This window comes from Parasteatoda tepidariorum, chromosome 10 (genome assembly GCF_982258835.1).
Source record: "Parasteatoda tepidariorum strain Cologne lab strain chromosome 10, Ptep-v5.0, whole genome shotgun sequence".
In the NCBI taxonomy this organism is placed as follows: domain Eukaryota; kingdom Metazoa; phylum Arthropoda; class Arachnida; order Araneae; family Theridiidae; genus Parasteatoda; species Parasteatoda tepidariorum.
This window is the reverse complement of record NC_141764.1, coordinates 53,331,006-53,349,404: the sequence shown is the minus strand read 5'-3', so window position 1 is coordinate 53,349,404 and position 18,399 is coordinate 53,331,006. Positions and strand designations below refer to the sequence as shown.

General features: G+C 28.2%; 1 protein-coding gene across 1 annotated transcript in view; it reads right to left on the bottom strand.

Moving 5' to 3' along the window:
* The window catches only part of LOC107451935 (uncharacterized), a 143,439-nt gene that overhangs the window by 90,551 nt on the left and 34,489 nt on the right, over positions 1 to 18,399 (bottom strand). Inside the window, exon 3 of the mRNA XM_087153547.1 lies at positions 3,595 to 3,676. Within this exon, the coding sequence (XP_087009673.1) occupies positions 3,595 to 3,676 (82 nt within the window). The remainder of the gene's footprint in view (positions 1 to 3,594; positions 3,677 to 18,399) is intronic.

Genomic DNA, 18,399 nt, shown 5'->3' with positions numbered 1-18,399 from the left:
TAAAATTGTAAAAAAAATATTCCCTGATATCTTCTGAAGAGTGAATGAATCCTTTTTTTCGTCTTTCTGTAGAAGTTGCACAGATTTTTTAGATTATTATACTATTGCTTGTAATGGAATGTAATAGCTTGTAATGCATCGTTACAAAATATTTATCTATTAAATTAAAAAACAAACAAATGCAGATAAAATCTAGGTAAAAAGTAAACTATATGACCTTAAATGTAAAGTGCCGTGCTTGAAATAAATATTAAATACCTAAGTCATTTTTTAACCATATTTATAAGGCTTCCAATTTAACTCTTTCTTTCAAAAAAAAAAAAATAATAATAATAATAATTGACTTATCTTGTTAATATTTGACATACATTTGAAATCCATAATTATTCCAGAGCTATAAAAATTCAACTATTATTGATTCTATTATATTAAATTATAATTAGTTAGAAGAAAAATATGCTCATTTGAATGCCTTCGTTGAAAAACACGTATATATTTTTATTTTCATAAATTCAGCATGTTTACTTCATGTTTTGTATGTTTTCAATGGATTGCTATACCGGGCATAAAATTCTGTTCTAAAGATACTAGCTAGTCTAAGACTTTGGCATTTCACTATTCTCATTCATGAAAAATATGAAAGACTTTGGCACTTCACTATTCTCATTCATGAAAAATATGAACAATTGTTTAAATGCTAACAGATGTAGTATAAAAAAAGATTTAGTGACAGAAACCTTAAAAGAATGAAGAACTTAATCAGAAAGTGTTTATTGCAATAATAATAATAATAATAATAATAAATCAAAATAAGGTAGTCAAAAGGTTTCAATGTTTCAGAAACATTTGTTTTATGAGTAAAAAGTGGGCAACTAAGCATTTTTTTGTTTTAAATTGAAGAATGTCGAAAGGCATTATTGCAAATCAAACGACGTCGCTTAATTTCAAGTAACTAAGTGTTGCTGGATCGAGGCACGATAACCTACGCAATTTAACTATGTGGCTATATTAGATAAGCGTATATAGGTTAATTCAAAACTCAACACTTTGGAAAATGAAATTTACTTGCCTGCCTTAAATATTTGATCCAATGAAATGCAGGAGAATGAAAAATTCGCTTCCTTTGATACATGACATATTATTCAGTTATTATAAATATTGACTTCTTTTTTAAAAACAATTTACTATCCCAAAAATTAGGCGGGATTTGAGATGAAAATCAGAAGTGAATTTAAAGAGCTTAAAAAAAGAAAATAAAAAAGAGATAAATATATAAAGTGTTGAGACTCTTTAAAGAATTAAAAAATAATAAATAGGAAAAAAGCGGTGCCCTTTCTTATTTTATGTATTTTTTTTAAGTAACTATACAAAAGTACTATATCACGATGCACAGTTGTTTTGCAAAGTTACTTAATTTTTTCGTGCTGGGTGTTAGTTTCTTTCTTGTCTCTTAATCAACCGTTTGACCTACTGTTTGACACCATTTATTATTGGCATAATCCGTATCTAAATGGATATGTAGGTGTATTGAGTTTTTGCCAATAGTTTCGTAATGAAAGAACCATCATAGAAAAAATAAAAACATTAAAAAATAATTTTTCAAATTTATTTGTATATTCTAATTCTTCCTAAAGTTACACTTTAAGAATTAATTTATATGTATTTTTCAAAAATTAATAACATCGGTATAAATTCATAAATAATAAACAAAGACACTATTAAAAGCTACACTGTTAAAATTCGTAAACTATTTTCATATTTTTGAACGCATTGAACGGCATATTTGCTATTCCTTTTTATGTGATAAACTGGATGAGTTAGATAGTAATTCACAATACTATAATTAAACTTACGAGGAAACTTGCCAAATTTAACACCTAACTGAGTTTGAAGTAAATTCTCATGGTAATAATGCTTCAAGGTATATTATTCCTCAAGTGTTCAACTATGATCCGATTTATCTGAGAGAGTACAGTAAAAATAATCTGCATATACTCTAATGTGGAGTATATATATATATATATATATTTCATTTTTAATTCATGTCCCATAGATTGTTATTTTGCAGTCGTATTTTTGTAATGAAAATTCCATAATAATTTTTACTAAGCATTTATTGAGGAAAATAGTAAAGAAAATCTATGTACAATAATTTACATGGAGCAGAAGCTCCTGGAGATAAATTCACTACTTCATTTTCAAAGGACAAGTGCGCACTTTTTTTAACATGTGGCATATAGTTATTATATTCAAATCAATAAATATTTTGAGATATTAATTCTTCTTCATCCGGTCGTATGATTACATCTTACGGCTTCAGTTCTAACAAAGAAGTCTAGATATTATAGATCACATGACATGGAAGAATAACTATATGCTACATGTGGAAAAAGCGCGCACTTGTCTTTTGGAGATGGTACTGTAAATTTCTGTCCAGGAGTTCTGCTCCTTGTAAATTTTGCAAGTAACTTTTCTTTTACTCTTTTCCTCAATAAATGCTCCATAAAAAGCATTATGGATATAAAATTAATTATTCTTTATTCATAAATATCGCATTAAACTATAGCAAAAGATGTGTCCTGATGAAGACTTTTGCTTTTTCCCATTAATAGTTTTCTATTTACTGGAAAAAGCAATATATATATATATATATATATATATATATATATATATATATATATATATATATATATATATATATATATATATATATATATATATATATATATATATATATATATATGTGTGTGTGTGTGTGTGTGTGTAAAATGTTGCAGTCGGACCGAGCAGGAAAACAGACACAGGATTTTAATTAAATCAGAGTAACTTTTATTTGAACATTCTTAGTTGAGTGGGAGCGAAGAAGTGATGTTTACTCCAGCAGCAAACAGTCTTTCTGGTAGGGAAAATCTTGCAAAAAATCCTAAAATGTCTCTGTTTAGGGAAAAGAGGGAAATCTCAGAACTTACAATTGGTTAATGAACTTGCTCGAGTGATTCCCACGGCTTAAAAGGGAAAAAAGATCTTTATTTAAATGTATGCATACTTTGGCTAAAAATAGATTTAGAAACAGGATGTGGCTTTTAAAAGTGTGAGAAAGTATTTCAAATAGAATAATTAATTAGTAATAAAGTAGGAGTTGTTTTATAGCAAAGAAACTAACATAAAAAGATTAATAAAAGGCTTTTTATGTTACATATATATATATATATATATATATATATATATATATATATATATATATATATATATATATATATATATATATATATATATATATATATATATATATATATATATATATATATATATATATATATATATATATTTAATAGTTTTCTATATATATAAAATACATCGAACATCTATTTAAATAAAATAAAAGAATAATGCATTAATTAAATATATATTAACACCATGTAACCATTACAGCGTTAAAAACGGAGTATATACGGTTTGAAAGCGTATAAAAAGCGTTACGAACAGTTTGTCCGATTATAGTTAGGAAAGAAAAAATAGCCATTGCTGAAAAATGTTAGTTTTTACTTTGGAAGAGGGGATACTTTAATTCCATTTTCTAAAAGAGGGTCTTACCTTCGGCAGATTTCCGTTGCTCGTTTCCAAGATCTTCTAATATTAAAAAACCTATAACATTTATCGCTATTTTGTGACCACCCTGAAAAAAAAAGAGAATAAAATGTTATATTACTATGAAATTGCAATGAAAATAAAATTAAATGATATAAATCATAGTTACATAATACATACAAATTGAATATACATATAATACATATACATAATTTAATGGTTTCAACGGCATTGAAAATTTTAACTAGCATTTTGCATTACTTGAAGTTATTGTAATTAATGTTAAAAATTAAGAAATTTAAATACTTAATATACTTAATTATCGTTATTTGTCGACTATTCTGAAAAGTGAATAAAGTATTAGATTAAAATTATATGTCATATTAAAGTTATATGTTATATAAAGTGTTAAATATGTATATATTACTATTTATACAATAGTAACAAATGTTTAATGTTAATTAATGTAAATAGTATTGAATGTTAAAATTTAAAAACACTTAAAATACTTAATTGTCGCATAATGTGTTACATAAAACTATTTGTTATATTAAAGTTATATGCCATAAAAAGTTTTATATATATATATATATATATATATATATATATATATATATATATATATATATATATATATATATATATATATATATATTATACAATAGTAATAAATTTTTAATGTTAATTAATGCAAATAGTATTAGATGTTAAAATTTAAAAACACTTAAATCACTTCATTATCGCCATTTGTTGACAATTCCTGAAAGTCAATAAAGTGTTATATTGAAGTTTTATGTTATATAAAGTGTAACATATATTACTATTTATAGAATAGTGATTATTGTTAAAAGTTAAAAACACTTAAAATACTTAATTATCGTAATTTGTTGACTTTTATGAAAGTAAAATAAAATGTTACATTAAAGTTAAAATAAAACTCTAATTTTACGAAGTTATTAAAGAATTCAATTAAAATTTTTACATAATTTAATATTTTTGTAGAAAACGTAATTAACCTTTCACATCCATTAAAGAACTTATAAAGAAAATAAATAAATCTCATTTTAAAACGAAAATTACTTAACACTTTTATGAAGATACCAAAATTGAATTCAGTTGAGTTATGGTGCTTCGAAATAATAAAAAATAAGAAATAAAAATTAAGAAAAACATTATTTTAAAAAGAAAATTACTTGACACTTTAATGAAGATACCAATATTGAATTCGGTTGAGTAATTGTGCGCATATGTTTCAACTGTAAATAGTTGATGTAAAAACATTATTTTAATACGATACTATTCCAGAGTTTTAGAATAATTTTTAACAAGTTCTTAATGCGAAAGTTACTTATTTCCGGTTCTTTATTTGAAATGGTTGGTTGCTAAAAAGTTCAACGAATTTCATTGACCAAACGTTCTTAGCTTCGAAACAATGGATTATCAAATTTGAAAATTTGAAGAACGAATCCATTCTCCACTTACGGAATTAAATTAAGCATGTCGATGTGATTCAAGAGCTTTCGCTCAATTATTGATTTCTGTAAATGCCAGTATGAAAACTGAAAATACTAATCTAAATCAATACATGGCCATTGAATGTTGTTTCGTTATGCGCTTCAGAAAATCAGTTTAAGGTTACTGTTTCTTATATTTTCAGAAAAATCGGTTCAACATTAGTGAGGTTCGTATGTCACTAAATTGAAGCATTAATATGGTGAAATTTTTTTTCAACATTAAATATGTCTTAAATTGAACCAAGTTCAGTTCAATTGGAACCGCAGTAACACGCAATCAAATTGAGAAATATTATTTTGTGGAATAGTATGGTTCAATTTGGTACCGTATTAAGGTTAAGGAAATTTGAAAGACATAATGGTTCAAATTTTCTAACACTGCGTGATGTTAAAGTACAGAAAAATTTTGTCTGTATATTTTCTGTATAGAAGCTTTAATATTAAATTTTGCACAAATTACAAAAAATTGTGCTAGAACAAAGTTTCTCAAACGTGTCGGAAGCTATCGGTTGGAACTTCGAGTCGCATAGTTAGATTTTGAAACAAGCATTGTTAGCCTTTTTCTGCACTGTATTGAAAAATAAGGGGAAAAACATTAAATTTTCTGCTCTCAGTTTTATTTTTAATGGATAAAAACAGTAATCACTAAAATAATAACAGCTTTTAAGCTATGGAATTTCTTTGTTTTTTTCCACAATATTTAAAATGTTTCTACAATTTTACATTGTTTATACGTTTTATTTTTTATTTTTTTATGATTATCTCAAAGAGAACATAATTTTTTTGTGTATAAATGTCCCATATCTTATACATAAACGTCCAATATAACTCGGGCCGTCTTAGAACCAATGTTAGAGATTCTTGGCCGAATAAAGGCTGTTTGAACTAAAATTTTGCTCTTAACAGCTAAATGCAGAACTTTCCGATTCACCTGATATCTTATAGCCATTACTCAGTTGATGTAAATTTGTTCCATATTATTTATATTTTTCAGCAACTATTCAATCTAGATATAAACGCTATACAAATGTCTAGGTTCATTGAGGTAAAATCTAGACAGCTCAATCATCATCCTGTGGTACAAGTCACTCATATCCTTGTAGAACCTTTCTGGGCAATTTTGAGCTCAGGCAGGGTTAATATATTGCTCAACCAAGTCAATTCAAGTGGATAGAAATCGATGAAGTGGCATAATAGGAAGATTGATTATAGACCATACACTAGAGCTAGATGGTTCTTGTGTGGCTAAGAGTGGGTTTTTGTTACTCATTTCTAAATGACACAATTAAGTGTTTTTCTTTTTAAAATTAAACACATAGTTTTCGTGGTATGAGCTATAAATAAGAGTGAAAATATCGTGTCAAATCTTTAATCACTTTCTTATCAATACTACCGGAAACAAGTGTGCCCCACTACTTTTCTTTGTAGTTTTTCGTTCAGCTTTCTGAATCCGTGAGGAACTGTCGTCCAAACAATTTTGTCCATTTTCTATCACGTTGTAACTTATGTACTTTACCAGATATTCAACTACAGTTCATCCGAATGGATCATAGAATGGGTGAATGACATGCATATACACCCTCTTGGCGTTGTTTTTGAAGAATCTTCCTATCGCTCGATGATTATGCCGCCGATATTAGATGAGGTCTTTGCAAATCCCTTTTCTCTTTCAACAGAGCATGACATAAGTTTCTTTCTCGAGGCCACTGACGCATACTTAAATTTTTGGCGACATTTCACTTGCGGTTCACGGAGGCATTAAATTAAAAACCTCTTTTAATCGTGTCTTATCCCTTATAACGGATCCTTTCTTAAATAGATTCTTAATAGAATAGGAACAGTTTAGTGCAGTGAAATGTAATTTATTTTTTGCAAATCAGGTGCATATTTTATCGAATATAAATTCCAATTAATATTGCCAATGAACCCTTAATTTGCTAATAAATATTAAATTTTTCTTCTCATTTCTAATATTTTACAGTGTTTTTGTGTAACCCTATCAGTATGATAGAGTATAAACAAAACTTGACACGAGTTTCCTACATAAAGTTTCCAACTTGCACTTAAACTTATAATAACGTTTCACTCACAGTTCACAGATTCATTGAACTATAAACTTCTTTGATTTACATTTTATCCCCTAAAACAGCGGTCATATAATTTCATTACGATATCCAAATTTTATTTGAAGTGGTCTAAATGTATGAAAACAGATAGCGTTTAGTTGATTCCTCTGAAATCTTTAATTTTATTAACATGGAATTACGATAAAAAATTGATGCTACTTAATTTTATTTATTTCTTAACTATATTTAATAATCTGATCATTTGATTTCAATTTTAGTTCGTAAAATATTATATACTCCATGCTGTTTCTGCTCATGAGACTTTTCGGGTTATGAAGAAAGTATTAGAAATGTTATACCGAAAAATATGAAAGTACCTAGAATTATATTCAGCTAAAAATTAATATATCTCCGTAGGCTATTTCCTCATGAGTCTCTCAGAAAAAAAAAATCCCGTAAAATCTGAACTTTATGAAGTTTAATAATTACAGCTGAATCCTCGACATCACAGATTCGTGTCCATAGGATGATGATTCTTTTCAGTATTTTGAGAAAGATTATAAAGTTGTTAAGCGCAGCTTAAATAAGTTTTTTATTTCCAATGAACTGCACAATCAGTCATCCCAATGAGCAGACCTAGTGCGTTCTCCAGAGGTGGTATCCACTCTTTCAGGACCACCACAATGGGTGAGATACCGTTGGTCAAGTTATTTTGGACGTCTAGTTTCTGCCACACTAGATGGCAGCACCGAGACTCCATTTGGATGCTAAAGTGCACCTACAAATTTAATTTTGCCGGAAATGCCAAGAGCCAATAAGGCACTCCAGGGATCTTTTACATGCCGCATAATCATACGACATGGCCGCTGAAGATTTCCTGCATCCCGAAAATCCGGTGTCTGGGCCAAGAACCCGCAGACTTGGGCTCAGAAGGCCGACGACAAACGAACTACGCCACCCAGCTACTTATTTAAGCTGTCAGCTTAAATAAGTTATTTGGACTATATTACAGTATAAATTTGTGAAATAAAAAAGGCTCCATAGGACATAGGCTGTTGAAAGGAGCTGCTAGATTGGTCTTATAAGAAAGTAAACCCCATAAAATCTGAGCGTTATGACGGTTATTAATTTCAGCTGGGTCCTCGACATCACAGATTTGTGTCCAAGGGATGATGTTCCTTTTCGACATATTAAGAGATATTAGAAAGTAGTTAAGTGCAGCTTAAAAAAACGTTATCTCGATTTTGAATAAGTAACATTAACTTTGTGAAATAGAAAATGAACATTGAAAAAATATTTGTCTTTGTAATAATTTGCAAGAAGAATAAGAATTGCTTTTAGAATAACATTATTTCTTGTCTAGAAATAAACAGACTAGTTTAAAACCAAGAGCAGTCGATATGTATCAAATATACAAAAAAATTATTAAGTTTAATGCAGGCATGTTTAAACCGTATAGGAATATAAGAACACAAGATATCTAAATACTCAATCCAATTAAAGCAAAGAAAAATATTTTCTTTTAACAAAATAATCCCATTATGTAAAATATTTATTTTGTGTATCCACTGTAATTGTACGCTCCTAGTTATGCAATAAGGCCATTCAAATGGGGACAAAAAATAAAAATTAAGTAGGTTATTTTACACATTTCGTTGAAATCGGCAATTGTTAAAATTAATACACGTTTTGAACTTGATTCCGCTACCTGATAAAAAACAAAAATAAGGAGGGGAAAAAAATCGTTTGCTATGCAGTGATAGTTAGGAAGAAAATTAAAAGAACTTTTAACAAGTTCGGAAAGTCATTAATCTTTCTTCGCAAAGATAGTTTTTTCTTCTTTTTCCTGGACAAACTTGAATTGAGAAAACATGTACCTCTTCCTTGTCACTTATTTGTTTTAATCCAAACAGTATGAGTAAAGAATCCAGGAACAGGAAGCAATGCGATGGAATTTGTTGAAAAGCTCATCGTAGAAAAACGTCTGCTTTTTCTTTCTCATCTGCTTCAAGGCTGATGAAGATCTCAATGGTCTTAAGATAATTGGAAGACGAACTTATAGAAAGTTTGTTAAATATTTATCTTAATTTTATGTAGTATTGTTATAGTAGAGCAACATTTGCATGCTTTTACTTTAATACGTATTTCATATTTTAGATCGTTTTGAGGTTCTAATTTATGCTTTTTTTTAAATTTTAAAACTATTTTATTTTAAACAGCAAAAAAAAATTTTTTTTTGGTCTTTTTATGCTAAGGGCTTTTAGATGAGAATAAAACAAAAGGAGTTTGTTAAGAAAGAAAAGAAATGCTTGTTTTAACAGCAACAACGCTCAAAACGTAAGTTATTGTTCTATAATTTATTTTCATTTTGATATTTTGAAGATATCTTTTTAGTTTTTAAAATCCATGGCTCACTCTAGGTTGGCCTGAACTCACCTTTTCTATGCTTTAAATTTTAAATTACTTACAGAGGTGAAAGAGAATTCACAATGGAAAGTTTCTCCCGTGGAATAGCGTCCTCTTGAAGAAACGAAGACCGGAGAGCAATTCCACAATGCAACGTTTATCAGAAGTGCTGAAGATTATCAAAAGAAGGAAATAGAGGTGAATCGATAACAGTTCATAATATTTTCGTAGCAGTCTTTTGATTAGCAACGCCGTAATTAAAGTTGTTATCATTACTTACTTAACCTAAATGCGGAAGTAGCATTGGTTACGCATAGTTAAGTGTCAGCTAATCAAGCACGTTATGGTTCAATACCAAAACGGCTGCTTCAAAACAATTTAAAAACTGTTTATCTAACTGTTTTGTTTAACCTTTAATTCCCTATTAGTTTGATAGATCATATAAAGATTTTAGAGAATAACTTTTGTGATTTTTCTGGGACAAGAATTTATGAAGTGTTTGATTTGAGTTGATTCTAAGCTGAGACTTTGTGAAAAAAAAACAATTCATGTAGCAATTTTATGTTTAAAATTATTTAACCTAAAACTTAAAAAACCTATTAATTATGTAAGCAACTTTTGGCAGCTAACTTAATTCATTTATGCCAAAGCCGCATTTTTCAATAATATTTCGTTATTTTGTTTATAAGTGTTAAACTTCACGAAGTCAATTTGAAAAAAAATATGCCTGAATTTTTTGTTTTTGTTTTATCTGAAATTAGCGAAAAACCTTACCGCAAAGAGCAAAATAATAACAATAATCAAATCAAATCAAATAAATAATGTTAATTATAATAATAATGAAGTAGAATAAATGAAATAAATGAATAAAAATTAAATTCTATGAGATTTTATGAAAAAAGTAATTTCATTAATTTATTTACTAAAATTAATAAAAAAATCACAAAGAAAATATTTAGTTAAATAACTACGTAAGCACGTGGTTATTTAATTAAATATTTTCCTTGTTCTTTTTCAACGGCTGCGCATATCATGAGTTCATGTTATTTTACCAATCTTATTCATCTCAGTTCATATTTTTAATAATTAAGAGTTCTAGGCTAAAATTATTTTCAACCATTTTTTTATTTATTAAAATATTTTTTCTGTGATTATTATTTAACGGACGCATTGGAGTAATCTTTTCCCGGGACGGGGAATGATATTTCTTTTTTTTTTATCACAGTCTAGATTTTTATAAATCATAACACCTAAGAAATTACAAGTAATAAGTTCGTTCAATGTATCATTACAGTTGCTGATTAAAATATTTGAACTGAGATAATTATAGAAGTGGCGCATACTATGTTAATTAATTTAAAAAAAATTCAACACAGCATACATTCCTTATAGTTTATTACAACGAACAATCGCCATTCATAGTTTTTGGAAAAAACTATGGCTGGCGATTGTTTGGCATAAATTAATTAAGCATTGGCGGCTTTGGCATAAATGAACTAAGCGATATGGCCAAGATGTTTCGTTTCTCCAACAACCAGATTTCACTCATTACGCTTAGCAATTATGTATCATAACCCTTTTCTACGCATCTTATTATGAATGGCCTTAACAAGAAAATATTCTTTATTAGTTTTCGTTTCGTTCACGAAATAAGTTTGCATATTTAAATATCCTCAAGAGTATAAACAATAAAAAACCTTTTTGAACTTTTACATGGGCGAGGGTCACATCATAAATTTTCCTCGGATTGCATTCATGACTGTTTAGCTTTACCTTCAAAATCATTGGCGTGTGGCAAATGGTAAAAATCAGCTCACTTAGTTCCGCTGCGCTCTTCACTTGGAACATCGAAGACTTTTGCTATCCTTCTGATGCCAAAGAAAGGCATTTTGAAGAACAAAGAAGGGTTGCAGTTATCGCAAGAATCTTGATGTCTATCGATGATAATGTTTATCTTGCAGCTCCATTGTTTTTTTTATTTTTACTATCACTTTCTTTTTGGAGTTTTGGAAGACTTACTTTGAAATTTTTGGAGATCGTATAATCAACAACATGATGATAATTTTATTTTAAAAAAGTACAGTGCGGAAAATAAAGAGGGGAAAAACCTTTTGATATATTGGTTATATTTTCACGCACAAAGATTCAAGGGACTAACCTTAAGTATGGTAATTAATTTGCGCAAACGATATTTTCAGGTACGTAATCGAACACAAAAACGCGATTCCCTGAATAAACAACCTTTTTTCTACGACAGATTTGGATTATTGACCCTTAAAATATGGAGGAAAGTACGCAATTTGAAAAATATGGTTCTAATAGATTAGGCAGGAGTTGGGTTGAAACCCAGGTTTATAAATGTTAAATTCACTTTTTGCTTGTTTCTCCAGAACTTATTGCTTATTTCTCGAAAATTTGCAAAACTTTTTTAATTGAAGAACATTTTATTAATTTTTCATAATTATTTATTTTAACAATGACCAAACTTTTCTTATATTTTAAGATTCATTTTGTCACCAAAAACCTTTTCAAAAAACACACTTCAATTATGTTTCTTCAATTATTAAAATGTTGAATTAAGATATTGAGTTAATCAAATGCATTTAGAATTGAACAAGACACATGGAAGATTATTTGAAATTTTTTTAATAACATAATGAAATAAAAACTGGTTCTTCAAGAAAATTTTTGAAGTTGTGAAAACATTGATATATTCCATTACGAGAAAAAGCAACTTTGTCAATGAGAAGTACATATTGATGTATGGACATATACAAAATCACAATCTTTTAACTCACTTTAAGAAAAACTCTGATTTAAACACGGTTTGTTTTGCTGTATATTACTTAGTAAAGTGTAAATTTTCTCAATATTTCAAAAACCAAAGAATTGTTTTTTGAAGGATTTTTCCCATTCTTGAACGTCCTGCGTCCTCTTAAATGACAAAATCTAAAATTTGAATTGAATTAAAATAAGTCAAATAGTTCTTGAGAAATGGAAATTTAAAAGCATGACTCTTCTGATGCTATTCAAATGGGAAAAAAGTGAATTTAACATTAAGGGGATAAAAATTTCGATCGCTCTCTAGCTGAAATTATTGGGACCATATTTTCTAGATTACTACCACCCCTTCCTATATTTTGAGGGCCAAAAAACCGAATTAACTGTGTGAAACTTCATAATTTTTGTAGGGAACATGATTAAAAATTAGGCCGCTGCACAGTGGGCCAGCATCCAAGGTTTCGTGGCCAAAATTAGTATTTCGATAAAATTTGTTTCAAATTTGGGGTTTTTTTTATTTAGGGGTTTCTATGTGCAGGTAAATTGAATTCATAGTTGAAATTTTGAAATACACTAAAAGTATACACTAAAATACCAAAAAAATGGCGGCTAAAATATGGTGAGCAAAAAACAAAAAAAAACAAGTACGTTTAAATAATTAAATATAGCAATGAAAATATAATAATTTTCGTAATTTTATATTAAAAATGAAAAGAATTATATTAAATATTTCCGAAGTAATGTTACGAAATAACGCGAATTAATTACAAAATAACGTGAAAACATGAAAAAAAAAACATAATTTTTGTTTTTCGGTATATTTAGTCCACCTTTACAATACTTGCAAAATGGGGCAGGTTTTTTCAAAAGAAGAAACATCAAAGAAGACAACAAAAAAAAAATTTAGCTAATTACCTCGTGGAACTTTTTGGAACTAATTTTCGAAAGTCATTCAAACATAGTAAAATGTCAAATGATAAGATATAAACTTTAAGTTTGTCAAGAGTATTAACTAATCCAACAAATTGAAAAATTGTACTACAATTTCAAACTAATTACTCTGATAAAAATGTAACAGTAAGGTGAAATTCCTATATATAGTATTTCTGAAATAAAAATTTAAAAGTTACATTAAATATTTTTTTTAAACATGTTTTTCACTACATTGTACTCTCGTCGGTCCAAAAAGTAAATTATAATGTTTGGAATGATTATGAATACTTAACTTGGGCTATATTAAAACTGCCTACACGTATTTTAGTTGAAAATTTAATTTTTGACTTTTGGCCAAAGATCATGGTCTTCTGGCCTACAGTGCGTTGTAGAGTTTAAAAAAAGGGCCACCACATTGAACATTTTAAATAAAACAAAACCTTGTCTTTAATTTTGTATATCACTGGATTTAATAAGTGCGATAGTTTCGAAAGTATAAATATTTAAAATTTAATCAAACACTTGTGGTAAAACTTGGCATGGACAGTTATTAGATACCTTAAAAAATTTGTACAAAGTCTTTTTTTTTTTTTTTTAAATTGGTTCAATGGTTCCTGCATTTTTTGATGGAAGGAAAAATATTTTTCCTTTAGTTCAGTAGATAGAGAAACTTTATTTATTGGTTTTTATCCATAGTATTAAAACTTCTAACAATGACATTTCTGTGGAATCAAGGTTATTTTTGAAAATAAACATTTTCTTTTGATTGACTTTTACTTTAGGAATTTGAAATAATTCGCAATAATAAATAAGGAATTCCGATTAAACAAGCTTTCAAAGGCAATAAACAAATCAAAATAATAGTGCACTTTTAGAGACAAATACACATTTTCTTAAAGCTATATTCAAGGATAATTTTTAAGAGAATATAAAAAAAAGTTACAATAACTCGGATTTTTAAGACTTCTTAGAGGAGAGTTAACTGCCATATATGACTTTGGGTGAATAAAACACTATTCATAAATAATGAAAAAAAATAAAAATATTACATGATAATAAAATAAATCAATATTCGTAACAATTATGAGGATTCTATTATTGTTGCACGTAGTGATCTATAATAATGTAGAAAAAAAAAACAAGTTCACAATTTAAAAAAAAAAATATTTATTATTGCAAGAGTATTTTTATAGGTTTCAATCTTAACTGTTCTAAAATACAAAAATGATATATTAAATTTTTTAATTCTTGTTGGTATAATAAATAATAATAAACAAAAAGAAATTACATAAATTTTATAAATGACATGTATTAGAAACTTGCAAATGTTTTTAAAAATATTAGAAAAATAAAAAGGACACTAATCTTCAAATTATTAAAAATTAAAAAAAGTTATATATATTTCTTGAAAAACTTACAATTCAAAGTTTTATTGTTTAAATTGAACACTTAACACTTGTTTAAATAATCATGTTTAAATTAACACATTACGTAACAATTCTAATATTAAATAAAAATCTTGCTGATGAACTTTTTTTCAAACTTTATAGCGTTTCAAAGTGCTATAAAAAATTTTAATAGACGTAATAAGGCAACGATGATGCTCGTTAGCATTAGTTGTCCAGGCATAGCTTACACAGAAGTATAGGCTGTGTCCAAGAAAGCTAGTTTCTCATTTGGAAATTTTTAGTTCGCTTTCTAAAAGATAGTGCAACGCTGAGTCTGTAAAATATTTAGCTTGTCCACAGTGCTGACGTCCTAAGTGGTAGACGGATCATTGGTTAGAGTTCCCTTGTCGTTGGGCTAACCTTGGGAGGTTTTCCTCTCCATGTAACGCAAATGCGGGTTAGTTTCTTCAAAAAGTCCTGCACGAAGGCAAATTTCTCAGTATAATTGATCCAAGAGTTTCCTTGTCGTTTGGATTGGGTTCAAAATTACAAGGCTACGAATTGAACATTAGTAGTCGTAAACTCAACAATTGGATCGGCTGTTCATCGATGGTTATAAAATAAAATATAAAATATTTAGCTTGAGACGTTTTGACTCCAGGGATAGAGTGTTTGTATCCCAATAAGGCGACCCAGGTTCAAATCCTAGCGATGGCTGGTCTATACGAATTCCGCACCAGGTTAGACCCTCCAACAAATACGGAATCTCCGTAGTTTCAGAAAATATTTTTTGTTCCGGGAACAATGGTAACGTATAATATAATTTCGATAAATATAAAATAAAGGAATTTTGTCCACTACTACATGTAAATAATTCAAAGAGGTATAAAAAAGGTCGGTGCTAGTCATATGCTTATTTTAATGAAAGTTTTAAGGAATCTTTATTTGTTTTAATAATTTTCACTTTTAATTAAAAAAAATTAGCTGGATGTCTGAATTGTAGGAGGGTATGTTGTTAACCCATTCATACCGAGCTTGCTTGTGTGGGCTAGATATTAATCAAATATATGCGCAGTGATAATATATTTATTTTAAACCAAGTTTAAATTGAGTAAAAAATTTCTTCTCTTAGCTACCATTTCAATATTAAAAATATCCAGCTGCTTTATTCCAAACATAAAATTATTTCTTAAATATAACAATGTATTCTAGTGTGAATGGCTGATCTATAATTTCTTAGATTCATAGCAAAATAGCTTGCTTTTTACATTTTGAGCTATTTAAACAAGAAAAATAAGTAGGTCAAATCTTAAAAGGTTATTGAAGGTTAAAAGTGAGACATAAAAGAGAAAAAAATGATATTAAAACCACTTCACTTAATTGTTTTTGGAATAAGCAAAACATGCTCTTACTATTGTAAATTACACGATTAACTTTTTCTTAGGAAAAAAAATAATCCTTATATGTCATAATTCTTAAAAAATCCTAAAAGTAATTGATCTTTTTATCGGTAATAATTTACAATCGAAGACCCCTCTTATATGTTGCGATTTGAAAATAAACCAAGATAAATAAAAATAAACCAATAACAAATCACATAACGGAAAGCGCAAGTAACGGAAACTCGAAGTAGCGGAAATTCGTCATTACAATCAAAGACAGAAGGGAATGGCATGGTAACTAGAAACGGTAATTGAGCAAAACTGAAGGAAAATTATTGCCTAAGCAAAAGGTTGCGCCTTAACCTTTTTATCTTCCTGAAAACAAGTTGTGGAGGAATAATTTTATTATCAATTTTCTCTCTTTACCGTCTTGATATACATAAACTTTCAACCAAGCTGGAATATCTGCACCTAGCCTCCATTTAAAGGAATTTAAAAAAATTTAAAATTTAATAATAGTAGTTAATGTATAATGCCATATGTGGATTTAAGTTCAACATATTTGCTCAGTGCATGCTTCTAATTATCGAGTTTAAAAACCTAAAATTTTAAATATGTTTTCGAAAATTTAATTTTGACTTCGAAATTTGCTTTAAATTAAAATATTGTTCGTTTTCTTATACAAACATGAATAAAATTTTCGAATTTAGAATATCTAGAATTAGGTTAAGAGAATGAAAAAAAATTCAATGCATAAGAAATACAATGAAGTTTAAAAAAATGTTTAAACAGTAATTAATGCATAATTTTAATTAATTAACGAGAAGGACAAATTTTTTGTTACGCGCATTAACTTTCTTAATTTTTTTTTATTTTTAAAAATGAGCTTTTTTCTATTTTAGATCAAAATCAAGACAGTCGAAGAAGTCTTCTCACTATAAATTCTATGAAAATGACAAATACTTCAGTGTTAAGATCAAGGGAGAAAATATAGTTGTTGGAGAGTTTCTAAAAAAAAGCGGAAAATAAAAGAAAAATGCTACGTCAATTTCTAGAAATTTTCGATATCGAGCAATTATCGTTTGAGGGAGAAAAAACTAAAAGAAGAAAAGGTGAAGAGTAACAAGAGGAAAGTGTTGAGATAAAAAAAAAAACATCATTAGATGTCTCCGATAGTTCAGAGTTCGCACAAAAATCTAAAGATCGAGCAGATGAAAAGAATGAAGGGGAAAAAAAGTGAAGAGTAACATGAGGAAAGTGTTAGACCAAAAATTCATATGAAGTCCCCGACAGCTCCTTTCACTCACAAACAGTAAAAGATTGAACTGATTGGGACGATATGAAAGAACGATAATTAAGAGTGGTAAAAAAAAAAGACTCAATAGGAGCAAGATAAATCGAAACTCTCACAGAGGGAGAGAATTTTTCCGCAAAAAAAAGCTTACATTTTACTTCAAGAATATCGTTCAAACAGAAGAACTGATTTGAAAAGAATAATATATCAGGAGGGAAAGCACCAGCAAATAAATCTGTTCTTGACCAAAAGAATTCTATTCATTCAATGAATAAGAACATAAAGAACTTTTTAAGAAGAGAATGGAAAAATTTGAGAAGACAATTCACTTTCAAGAATAAGCTATAGATTGGGGACAGAATAAGAGTTTTATATTCGCGTTTATTTCTTAAAATTTTAAGTCTTCAGGAATAGTGAGAGGAACCGAAGAAAGAATCTGCTTGGCTCAAACAGTGTTAAGGACATGCATGGTAAAATGTGGAAGACTTGGAAAGATATTGTTACGTTAATTCAAGTGCGAAGGAACAGTGGGAAGAGTCAACTGAGAGAAAGAAGCTGCTTGGCACAAAAAAGACCAACTAAGAGAGAAAAAAAAAACTGTTGGGCGCAAAAAGTGTTGTGAAGATGCCTTGAAGAAGGAGAATATGAAGAATTGGAAAAGAAGCTGCGGAGTGGAATCAAATCAAGAAATCTTGGGGGAAAACTTTAAACCTTCTATATACAATAACTTAAGTACATATGTTAATCCTACACTAACTTCATAAGCGTTAACTTAAACGTCACGTGAATAATTACTAAATGCTCATTCTTAATAATTTAAAACATGTATACTTAATTTTAAAAACTTAATACGTTTATTTAGTAACTTTTGATACTTATACTTAATTTAAATATTTATTCTTAATACTGCTTATGCTTAGCATGATAACTTTAAAATTTATGATTTTAATACCGAGACTTATAAACTAAACTCACTGTTTCTGTTTAATAAAACTTTCCCTTTTCCTTATTTAAAAAATTTTACCAAAGTATCATGAATATCCCTGC